Source organism: Oncorhynchus clarkii, chromosome 7, assembly GCF_045791955.1.
Source record: "Oncorhynchus clarkii lewisi isolate Uvic-CL-2024 chromosome 7, UVic_Ocla_1.0, whole genome shotgun sequence".
Taxonomy (NCBI): domain Eukaryota; kingdom Metazoa; phylum Chordata; class Actinopteri; order Salmoniformes; family Salmonidae; genus Oncorhynchus; species Oncorhynchus clarkii.
Genome location: NC_092153.1, coordinates 13810999 through 13822646, shown reverse-complemented (window position 1 = coordinate 13822646; position 11648 = coordinate 13810999). Strand labels below are relative to the sequence as shown.

Sequence of the window (11648 nt, the reverse complement as noted above, 5' to 3'; positions counted from 1 at the left end):
CAGTAATGGGAAATGGGTTAGAAGAGTAAGGCACAGTAATGGGAAATGGGTTAGAAGAGTAAGGCACAGTAATGGGAAATGGGTTAGAAGAGTAAGGCACAGTAATGGGAAATGGGTTAGAAGAGTAAGGCACAGTAAAGGGAAATGGGTTAGAAGAGTAAGGCACAGTAATGGGAAATGGGTTAGAAGAGTAAGGCACAGTAATGGGAAATGGGTTAGAAGAGTAAGGCACAGTAATGGGAAATGGGTTAGAAGAGTAAGGCACAGTAATGGGAAATGGGTTAGAAGAGTAAGGCACAGTAATGGGAAATGGGTTTTAAACTCTGAATCCAGTACGTTCAAATAACACAGTCAGCAACAAATCATTATTTTATTTCAGTCTTCTTCTTACTCTCTTTAGGAACCCCTTTACCTCCCACACACACACACACACACACACACACACACACACACACACACACACACACACACACACACCCACGTGCATTTCTCTTAGTCCATAGTCTTGTCACTCCAGGCCAGAGATTTCCTCTTGGCAAGTTCCATCCAGGTTGGCTGACCCCGGTATGACGATGAAGAAGGTATCTCAGGCTTTGAGATGTGAATCTCAATTTGACCATTGCTAGATTCCTCCTAAGATAAAATACAGATATGACATATTACTAACTAAACCGGCTACATTACATCTTAGTTACAAAATTAAGACTTACTCTGGTTGAGTCAGTTGTTTTTCCTCACCACGTGAACTGACCAGGAAAAACATCTGACCCTAGTGGGGGCACAGTCAAATATTTACCATAGTCCCAGTCGGGAGCGCTCTTTCTGTCCATTTCTCCACAGGCATCTTCTCAGCTCTCTTCAGAGACGTGGAGGATCTCTCAGACGCTCCTCGTAGAGTTGGTCTGGTTGGCGTGTGAGGTTGGGAGGACGGTTGTGTCAGCTGTTGAGCTGTTCCTTGTGGTGTCGGTTGTGATGCTGTTTGTGTGTTAGGCTGATCTGAAGGCAATGTTTTGAGTTTAGCTGTCAGATGCATTTCCTGTAGGATTGGTCTACCGCTTGGTATTGGTTGAGATGGGGGTTGTACCACTGGGGGTGATGTTTGTTTTTGCGAGGCTGTTTTTGTGCTTGGCTGTGATTGTGATGGAGGTTGTGTTGATGGCTGAGCTGTTGGTTGTAATCTCGGCTGTGGGGCTGGGGTTGGAGCTGGCCGTGGTGATGTGGTGTACTGGGGCGTTGTTGTCCCCCCTGTCCCCCCTGTCCCAGCCTCTGTCTCTGGACTGAGATGCTGTTGGAGACTCCTGGTCTTTTCCCGGGCCATGGACATCCAGACAGGTTCCGATCCAGCTGACCCATTAGACCCAGGGGTCTCAGCCCCTCTTGGGAGCCCCAGAGCAGGTCTGGAGGATGGGCCTTTGTCTGAGGAACAATGGGTGACATTATTTAAATCAAATCGAACTTTATTTAAAAGATACTGTGATGTTTGAGGACTGGAGTTGTGAATCCATTATTTAGTCAGATCATCCTAATTTATTCTGTGGTTCATTTGGTTTGGTCGATATTGGCAATATTATGATTGAGGTTGTCGTGGCAGAATCAGAATGCTTTAGGTAACATTTTTAAATAAGATGTTTAATTCATTTTATTGCATGCTTATGTGAGATATTTGTCATTAGAATGTCTTCTTTTGGATAATACTGTTTGCAGTTTGCAGTTATCCCTTTCCTGCTAGGGCTAAGTTACATTGGGCCCCAGAGAGGGGAAAGGTTAGTCTTATCTGTGAATGTGTCTGTAAACTATTCCTAAACCATGTGAAGGGATGGTGTGATAAATGGGGAACCAGATAGGTGGCTCCACAATGTCTGTGTGCCAGTCACTGTCTCTCTGTGATCTTGTCCAGGAGGGGGTGTATTTGATATATGCTAGTGGATGAGGTTTTGTTTTTGGTCCTGAGTGGTACCAAGAGCGAGATAAGAACATAGTTTAGGAGACAAAGCTGAACGATAATTTATAGCCAATGCTGTCTGGCTATGTGTGTCTTTGCTATAAATGATCTCAGTTGCAATGTGTAAGCACTCTCAGAGAATTCATTTATAGACACTGAATTGATCTGAGAGTCACAGGGTTGTGATGGAGCTCATATAATTAAAGATGGACTTTATGATAACTCTGACTTGTGTGTGGTTTGCTCTCATGATTTGGTAATACAGGACATTTCCACTACAAGGTGAAACAGAGATCTTATTACAAACAGTGCCCCCTGTAATAATTTGGACAGTGAAGCATGTTTTCTTATTTTGGCTCTATACTCCAAAAGCTTGGATTTTAAATCAAACAATGACTATGAGGTTGAAGTACAGACTTTAATTTGAGGGTATTTTCATCCATATCGGGTGAACCGTTTAGAAATTACAGCAGTTGTTGTACATAGTCCCCCCAATTACAGCAGTTGTTGTACATAGTCCCCCCAATTACAGCAGTTGTTCTACATAGTCCCCCCAATTACAGCAGTTGTTCTACATAGTCCCCCCAATTACAGCAGTTGTTCTACATAGTCCCCCCAATTACAGCAGTTGTTCTACATAGTCCCCCCAATTACAGCAGTTGTTGTACATAGTCCCCCCAATTACAGCAGTTGTTCTACATAGTCCCCCCAATTACAGCAGTTGTTGTACATAGTCCCCCCAATTACAGCAGTTGTTCTACATAGTCCCCCCAATTACAGCAGTTGTTGTACATAGTCCCCCCAATTACAGCAGTTGTTCTACATAGTCCCCCCAATTACAGCAGTTGTTCTACATAGTCCCCCCAATTACAGCAGTTGTTGTACATAGTCCACCCAATTGCAGCAGTTGTTGTACATAGTCCCTCCATTTTAGGTAAGCAAAGGTATTGGGACAAATTCACTTATATGTATTAAAGTAGTAAAAAGTTAAGTATTTGGTCCCATATTAATAGCACTCAATGACTACATCAAGCTTGTGACTGCACTTTTGTACATTTTCTGTCTTTTTTTGGTTGTGTTTCAGATTAGTTTGTGCCCAATTGAAATGCATGTTAAAAAATGTGTTGAGTCATTTTGGAGTCACTTTTATTGAAAATAAGAATAGAATATGTTTCTAAACACTTCTACATGAATGTGGATGCTACCATGACTATGGATAATGCTGAATGAATCATCAATAATGATGAGTGAGAAAGTTACAGATGCACAAATATCCTACCCCCCCCCCCAAAAAAAAAATGTAATGGTGTGAGGTTAGCACGTCTTGGGGGTAGGATATTTGTGCATCTGTAACTTTCTTACTTATTCACGATTCATTCAGGATTATCAGTAATCATGGTAGCATCCACTTTAATGTAGAAGTACTTAGAAACCTATTATATTCGTATTTACAATAAAAGTGACTCAAGAATGACACAATACATTATTTACCATTCAATTCTATTGGGCACAAAATTATCTGAAACAACCAAAACAACAGCAAATGTAAGCATCCAGCAAATTTGTAGAGTCACGAGATGTATGTAGTCATGGAATGCTAGGAATATGGGACCAAATACTATCCGTTTGACTACTTTAATAAACATATAAGTGAATTTGTCCCAATACTTTTGCTCACCTAAAATGGGAGGACTATACACAAAAAGTGCTGTAATTTCTCAACGTTTCACCCGTTATGGATGAAAATACCCTGAAATTAAAGCTGACAGTCGGCACTTTAACCTCATAGTCATTGTATCATTTCAAATGCAAACTTTTGGAGTATAGAGCCAGAGGAAGAAAAAATGCTTCACTGTCCCAATAATTACCAAGGGCACATATTATTATACAGATCTGGATCCAGTTTTGATTGGAGGGGAAATTGCCCACTGATTCAGAAGTGCTCATTATACTGTAACTACTATGGTGTGATTATTAGAGAAGTGTTCAGTGGTTCAGTGGATATATGTTACCTGGGTCTGAAAAGGCATCTACTACCAGGTCAGTATCATCATTATCTAAGGATAGAACCAAGACAGTGCCTAGAGGTGAGTACATGCTATTGAAACAGGACCCTCAGTAGACTGACATAGCTGCAACCGTGTGAGCTAGAACACCTTGTTAGCGCAAAGTTAGTTAGTGCATAGTCCAAGTTAATAGTTATTCAATATAGACTCAGTGATATGACGTAGATTCAGAAAGTAAACAGCGTAGTAGGTCAATTTCCGCAACAACTCAGAGCGTTGAACGCGAGGCTCAATTTCTCCACTGAACTATTGACGACGTTCTAGAGGACACACGTACCTTGGTTCTCGTTGAGTCTGTTTCTGTCAGGGGTGTATGAGGGGGGGCAGTCAGACACTTGTGACGGGCCCTTCCTCAAAGCCTTATTTGCCAAGTCACCCCTGACCTTTGAACTTGTGCCAATTTCGCCTTTGACTGGTTCTGCAGTTGTTGAGACAATATGAAACTTAACCCTGAATTCATGGTCCCTTTCCAAGCGATACTTCAGAGACTGAGAAGTGGTGCGCAGCTTCACTCCGAAAGCACTCCTCCTCTCCTGCTCCTTCTCCTCATTTCCCTCACTCTGCCCATCCCTTTTCTCTCCTCCCTTCAGTCCTGTCTCCTCCACTACTTCTACCTCTGTTTGTACTTTTCTCTCCTGAGGTGAGGGTTGTGGTTGGTTTTCCTTCAGGCCTTTAAATGTGGCCTGCTCTGGTTTTACCTCTTGCCTTCTGACAGACTCCTGATGAGGGTTCTTGACCACCAAACCCTCCCCTGATTTTCCTTTTGCTTTCATCTCCTTGTTTCTCGTCCCTGTGTGGGCTCTGCCAGTGGCACTCTTGGAACGCTGTCTCAAGGAGGAGGTGGAGAAACTGTTTGCTCTAGGCAGTGTGTCTTCATGGCCAGTAGGTGGCCCTCTTCTCCTCTGCACCAGGTCCAATTTGGAGGTTTCTTCATTAACGCCCGACAGTGGGACTGCTGTAGTCTCTCTGACAGACTCTCTCTCAGAAGCAGGTCTCTGTGTTTGTCTTATAATGTGAGGGGCAGGGGTAGGTAGAGCAGAGTGGTGTGTAGAGCTGCTGGTGACCGCTAGGCTCACACCCTGTGTGTTTCTGCTCAACCTGTCTCCCTTGTTAGAGGTGGCTGGGGTCATATTCTCCTCTGGCTTCTCTTTTGAGGGAAGTTGATTTGTGGTAGAGTCTGATCCATAGACAGGACTGAGAGGCCTGAAGAGGGTCTTTTCAGATGTAGACCCAGGCCGACTTCCCTGGTCTGAATTATCCTGGATGAGAGTTCTTGGGCGTTTGACCCGGATAGGTTCCGGGGGCTTCTGTGGCTCCTCCACTGCTGCTGAAGGGGGAGTGGACAGGCTCGGGGTCTCCAGGATGGAGGTCTTGGTCATGGGTTCTGATAGAGGAGAGGTCATAGCCTGGAGGTAGAGAGGGTTGGTGGTGACGCGTCCCTCTGTCTCGGAGGACTCTTGTCTCTGTAATAACTCTTTCTGACCACCAGGGGGTACTGACTGCCAGGGCTTCTCCTCAGAGTCTTTTGGAGATGAAGAGAACGGTCTCTCCCTCTCCTCCTCTTCCTCTCTGTCCTCGTCCTCCGTTCCATCCAGGGGCTGGTCTGGGTCCAGGTCACTCAGGCTCTCTGAGCCAAGTCTGCTTGCTCTCTAGTAATGACACAGACAAGAAAAACAGCCCGTTAAACCATGGTCTTATATTTTCACTGTAATGAAGGTATTAGAGATTGAAATGCTGCCCAGTACCCACTATGTGGTGTTTTGATGTTATACTACACAGTGAGATCTTACCAGGGGACCTTTCCTTCCCTTGGCGCTGGCCCTCTGGTTCCTGGGTTTAACAGACATGCGGTGACGGGCGGCAGAGCTGTCCAGGCTAGGAGTGTACTGGGCTGGGCTGGTAAAGTCCACTGCAGGGGAGGGCTCTGGATCACAGGGGGAAGCAGGATTCGGGGAGAGAGGACGGGAGGAGGGCTGGGAGAGGCACTGAGAAAGTAGAAAAGCACATTAACAACTGAAATGGACCCAACAAACATGTTTTCGGTGAATGTTGTTAGGATGATCAGTATGTGAATGTGGGATGTGGTGTAACGCAGACAGGAAGTTGTATCACCTGCTCCTCCTCCTCACTCCCTGTCCCTGCTAAACTCAGAGAGCTATGGTGCCTGTGAGTGTCAGGGAACTGGGGATGGAATGGAGGAAGAGGTGTCAATCAGTCAGTCCCACAAGGTGGTGGAAGAGTAATGAGGAATGATGATGATAATGGTGATGATTACATTGTGTTTTGCTTGCAAGTTTACCAACAGACTCTACTGACTACAGCAAGGTTTGTTCTCTAAAAATAGATGTTATCTCAATGAGACTATCCAGGATAAATACAAGTTAGATCAATCATATCTATGTGTGTGCAGTATATGTGATCAGCCCCATTCACCTTGTAGGAAGGCCCCTGTGCTGTTCGATCATGGAACAAGATCACTGGAGGGCTCTGGGGCAAACCATCATCTTCAGAGGTGGCTCCGGTATCTTCCATTCTCTTTCCAGGGATCAGCAAGGGGGGAGGGCCCAGACACATGTTCTGCTGCCGAAGTTTCAGCTGCCCAATCAGAAACAGTGCATGTGTGATGAGCACACTCCGGGACCAATCATAACAGTAGATTAGACTATAAGGACCCTCCCACCTACGGATTCACCTGCAGTTCTTGTATCCTGCCGTGTACGTTCTGAGACAGAACCCTCGTCGGCTCAGAGGATCTCTGTGATTGGGCAGCCAGGAAGATGCTGTCATGTGACAGAGCTCTGGACCCCAGTGTATTTGGACTGCCCCTGTAAGTGACACAGGTCAAAAATATGTTTACTACATACATACAGTATTTCCCAGTGGACATGCTACTTAAACTTGATAACTTGATCAACTGATATGCTACTATTTCCAGTGAGTGAAAGAGGTCAGATGCTTACAAACAGTCATCCTCTGAGTCGTCGTCCCTCGGAGCTATGACATCAGCAGTGACATCACTGGCGGACTGGCTCTGCTTCATCAGTCCTTCAGTCTCCTTCCTCTTCAGACGGCCAAACAGACGACTCTTCAGCAGCTTGAACCGAGACTTCTTCCTCCCTGAAACCACCACGAAGTTACTGTCCTACATTTGGTTTTGTTTGCAGAGTCAGACATGAGACTTTTGCTGTGAAGTTCATTCCTGTTTGCATTGCATAATGCACTGTATATGAATGGTGCATTGGGAGTGAATGATTTGCCAGCTACGTATGTCTGTTTACATTGGTTTAGGCATGTCAATCATTTAAAAAGAAAGTAGACAGGTGTTCTACCTGTAAGCTCTTCTCCTGAGTCCTCCACTTCCCCAGCGTTAGTATCCATGACAGCAGACTGGAGTTAGCTGCTCCTACCTAGGAAGAGAGACAAGACAAAAACCATTCAACAACATCGTATTTAGCAACGCCAGAGGATTGTGTTTGAACAATGGCTCTTCCTGTGAGCCATTCAGGAGCCAGTAGACTGCAGGTTACAGCTCATCTCTATCACACCACTCCCTCCCTGGACAAAGTGTGCTTTCAGGACTGGCCTCAGACTTACTGCCTGAGTATTGGTACTGTGCACACCCTGCCAAATATACCTCTCTATACCCCCCTGGTGATGTGGGTTGGAGCCCTGTCTCAGCTATCCTCTGTCTATACCACCTGGTGATGTGGGTTGGAGCCCTGTCTCAGCCCCCTCTGTCTATACCACCTGGTGATGTGGGTTGGAGCCCTGTCTCAGCCCCCTCTGTCTATACCACCTGGTGATGTGGGTTGGAGCCCTGTCTCAGCCACTCTCTGTCTATAACCCCTGGTGATGTGGGTTGGAGCCCTGTCTCAGCCCCCTCTGTCTATACCACCTGGTGATGTGGGTTGGAGCCCTGTCTCAGCCACCCTCTGTCTATAACCCCTGGTGATGTGGGTTGGAGCCCTGTCTCAGCCCCCTCTGTCTATGCCTCCCTGGTGATGTGGGTTGGAGCCCTGTCTCAGCCCCCTCTGTCTATGACCCCTGGTGATGTGGGTTGGAGCCCTGTCTCAGCCACCCTCTGTCTATACCTCCCTGGTGATGTGGGTTGGAGCCCTGTCTCAGCCCCCTCTGTCTATGACCCCTGGTGATGTGGGTTGGAGCCCTGTCTCAGCCCCCTCTGTCTATACCACCTGGTGATGTGGGTTGGAGCCCTGTCTCAGCCCCCTCTGTCTATGACCCCTGGTGATGTGGGTTGGAGCCCTGTCTCAGCCCCCTCTGTCTATGACCCCTGGTGATGTGGGTTGGAGCCCTGTCTTAGCACCCTCTGTCTATAACCCCTGGTGATGTGGGTTGGAGCCCTGTCTCAGCCCCCCTCTGTCTATACCACCTGGTGATGTGGGTTGGAGCCCTGTCTCAGCCCCCTCTGTCTATACCACCTGGTGATGTGAGTTGGAGCCCTGTCTCAGCCCCCTCTGTCTATGCCTCCCTGGTGATGTGGGTTGGAGCCCTGTCTCAGCCCCCTCTGTCTATGACCCCTGGTGATGTGGGTTGGAGCCCTGTCTCAGCCACCCTCTGTCTATACCTCCCTGGTGATGTGGGTTGGAGCCCTGTCTCAGCACCCTCTGTCTATAACCCCTGGTGATGTGGGTTGGAGCCCTGTCTCAGCCCCCCTCTGTCTATACCACCTGGTGATGTGGGTTGGAGCCCTGTCTCAGCCCCCTCTGTCTATGACCCCTGGTGATGTGGGTTGGAGCCCTGTCTCAGCCCCCCTCTGTCTATGACCCCTGGTGATGTGGGTTGGAGCCCTGTCTCAGCCCCCTCTGTCTATACCACCTGGTGATGTGGGTTGGAGCCCTGTCTCAGCCCCCTCTGTCTATGACCCCTGGTGATGTGGGTTGGAGCCCTGTCTCAGCCCCCCTCTGTCTATGACCCCTGGTGATGTGGGTTGGAGCCCTGTCTCAGCCCCCTCTGTCTATGACCCCTGGTGATGTGGGTTGGAGCCCTGTCTCAGCCCCCTCTGTCTATACCACCTGGTGATGTGGGTTGGAGCCCTGTCTCAGCCCCCTCTGTCTATACCACCTGGTGATGTGAGTTGGAGCCCTGTCTCAGCCCCCTCTGTCTATGCCTCCCTGGTGATGTGGGTTGGAGCCCTGTCTCAGCCCCCTCTGTCTATGACCCCTGGTGATGTGGGTTGGAGCCCTGTCTCAGCCCCCTCTGTCTATGACCCCTGGTGATGTGGGTTGGAGCCCTGTCTCAGCCCCCTCTGTCTATGACCCCTGGTGATGTGGGTTGGAGCCCTGTCTCAGCCCCCTCTGTCTATACCACCTGGTGATGTGGGTTGGAGCCCTGTCTCAGCCCCCTCTGTCTATACCACCTGGTGATGTGGGTTGGAGCCCTGTCTCAGCCCCCCTCTGTCTATGACCCCTGGTGATGTGGGTTGGAGCCCTGTCTCAGCCACCCTCTGTCTATAACCCCTGGTGATGTGGGTTGGAGCCCTGTCTCAGCCCCCTCTGTCTATACCACCTGGTGATGTGGGTTGGAGCCCTGTCTCAGCCCCCTCTGTCTATGCCTCCCTGGTGATGTGGGTTGGAGCCCTGTCTCAGCCCCCTCTGTCTATACCACCTGGTGATGTGAGTTGGAGCCCTGTCTCAGCCCCCCTCTGTCTATACCACCTGGTGATGTGGGTTGGAGCCCTGTCTCAGCCCCCTCTGTCTATGACCCCTGGTGATGTGGGTTGGAGCCCTGTCTCAGCCCCCTCTGTCTATACCACCTGGTGATGTGGGTTGGAGCCCTGTCTCAGCCCCCTCTGTCTATGCCTCCCTGGTGATGTGGGTTGGAGCCCTGTCTCAGCCCCCTCTGTCTATGACCCCTGGTGATGTGGGTTGGAGCCCTGTCTCAGCCCCCTCTGTCTATACCACCTGGTGATGTGGGTTGGAGCCCTGTCTCAGCCCCCTCTGTCTATACCACCTGGTGATGTGGGTTGGAGCCCTGTCTCAGCCCCCTCTGTCTATACCACCTGGTGATGTGGGTTGGAGCCCTGTCTCAGCCCCCTCTGTCTATACCACCTGGTGATGTGGGTTGGAGCCCTGTCTCAGCCCCCTCTGTCTATACCACCTAGTGATGTGGGTTGGAGCCCTGTCTCAGCCCCCTCTGTCTATGCCTCCCTGGTGATGTGGGTTGGAGCCCTGTCTCAGCCCCCTCTGTCTATACCACCTGGTGATGTGAGTTGGAGCCCTGTCTCAGCCCCCTCTGTCTATGCCTCCCTGGTGATGTGGGTTGGAGCCCTGTCTCTGCCCCCTCTGTCTATGCTCTTACTAGCTGTCTCCCTCTACATTTCCTGCACTACTGTCAAAAATACTAAAAACCATTAAATATACGTATATATATTAATACATTGTTTGTCAACAGATTTTGGAGTTGTCGTATTTTAATAACATGTATTTATTTATTTAATAATTAATAATAGCACATTTGATTATCCAGCCGACATACCAGTACATTACTTCATTGATAATAAATAGTTTCACACACTCTTTTCCTTGAACAAGCTGATAACACTCAGCCAACGTTTATGAAACCTAACAAACCTGATAAATGGTCTACTTTTTGTCAGGCGTTAGATATTAGCTTTGCTATTGTCATTGTTCTAGCTATTCATAGTTAATAAATAAGCGCTTTTCATTTGATGTAACATTTTCTCAAGTCAAGTTTGCCAGTTCAGTGATTATTGTGTCAGCAGTTCCAATTAGTTTCAACAGTGTTTCTCTTTCAGCAGATATCATGGAGCGTTTGATTAGAGCAAGCGGACCAGACAAGAGGCTTTCAGCTCCTGTGTTGACTTTGTGCCTGGTCCTGAATAGGAGTTGCCTAGCAGTCCACTGGTGACGTGATGTGACATTAAATAACAGGGAGACAAATTAAACACGACCTGAGTTCAACCTTTCCCAGACTCATAATGCTTACACACACACACACACACACACACACACACACACACACACACACACACACACACACACACACACACACACACACACACACACACACACACACACACACACACACACACACACACACACACACACACACATACATACATACATACATACACGCGCACAGCTCCTTCACACAATGTCTGAAAGAAGACAACAAAAACCAGAGGTTCACCAGAGTTCTAAACACGCCCAAACTCCCCCAATCCATCTTTCTCCAAGGTGTATACAAGCAGGGAGAACTCAGGGAGAAGACAGGGTTAGTGCACTGAACCCAGCCACCAAACCACATGCAGCAACCCTGTCTAATACAGCAACTCTGTCTAATACAGCAACCCAGTATAATACAGCAACCCAGTCTAACACAGAAACCCAGTCCAATACAGCAACCCCGTCTAATACAACAACCCCGTCTAATACAACAACCCCGTCTAATACAGCAACCCAGTCTAATACAGCAACCCTGTCTAATACAGCAACCCAGTCTAATACAACAACCCAGTCTAATACAACAACCCAGTCTAATACAGCAACCCAGTCTAATACAACAACCCAGTCTAATACAGCAACCCTGTCTAATACAACAACCCAGTCTAATACAACAACCCAGTCTAATACAACAACCCTGTCTAATACAGCAACCCT

General features: G+C 47.9%; 1 protein-coding gene across 1 annotated transcript; it reads right to left on the bottom strand.

Annotated features, from left to right (window-relative positions):
• Positions 1-218: 218 nt before the first annotated feature.
• On the bottom strand, positions 219-10848 carry LOC139414098 (CRACD-like protein). The gene is made up of 11 exons (XM_071161979.1): positions 10820-10848; positions 7338-7415; positions 6969-7125; positions 6701-6833; positions 6442-6603; positions 6121-6189; positions 5799-5993; positions 4286-5657; positions 3955-3999; positions 797-1416; positions 219-633 (listed from the first exon to the last, which is right to left on the bottom strand). The coding sequence occupies exons 2-11, from the start codon at positions 7384-7386 to the stop codon at positions 493-495; spliced, it is 2943 nt and encodes a 980-aa protein (XP_071018080.1). The 5' UTR covers positions 7387-7415; positions 10820-10848; the 3' UTR covers positions 219-492.
• Positions 10849-11648: the final 800 nt, after the last annotated feature.

Bases quoted from the DNA above. Each gene is read 5' to 3' on its own strand.
- LOC139414098 (XM_071161979.1), bottom strand. From the start codon at position 7,386: ATGGATACTAACGCTGGGGAAGTGGAGGACTCAGGAGAAGAGCTTACA. The intron at 7,126-7,337 runs GTAGAACACCTG...TGGTGGTTTCAG, and splicing joins CTCAGGAGAAGAGCTTACAG to GGAGGAAGAAGTCTCGGTTC. The intron at 6,604-6,700 runs GTGAATCCGTAG...CTGATTGGGCAG, and splicing joins GCAGGATACAAGAACTGCAG to CTGAAACTTCGGCAGCAGAA.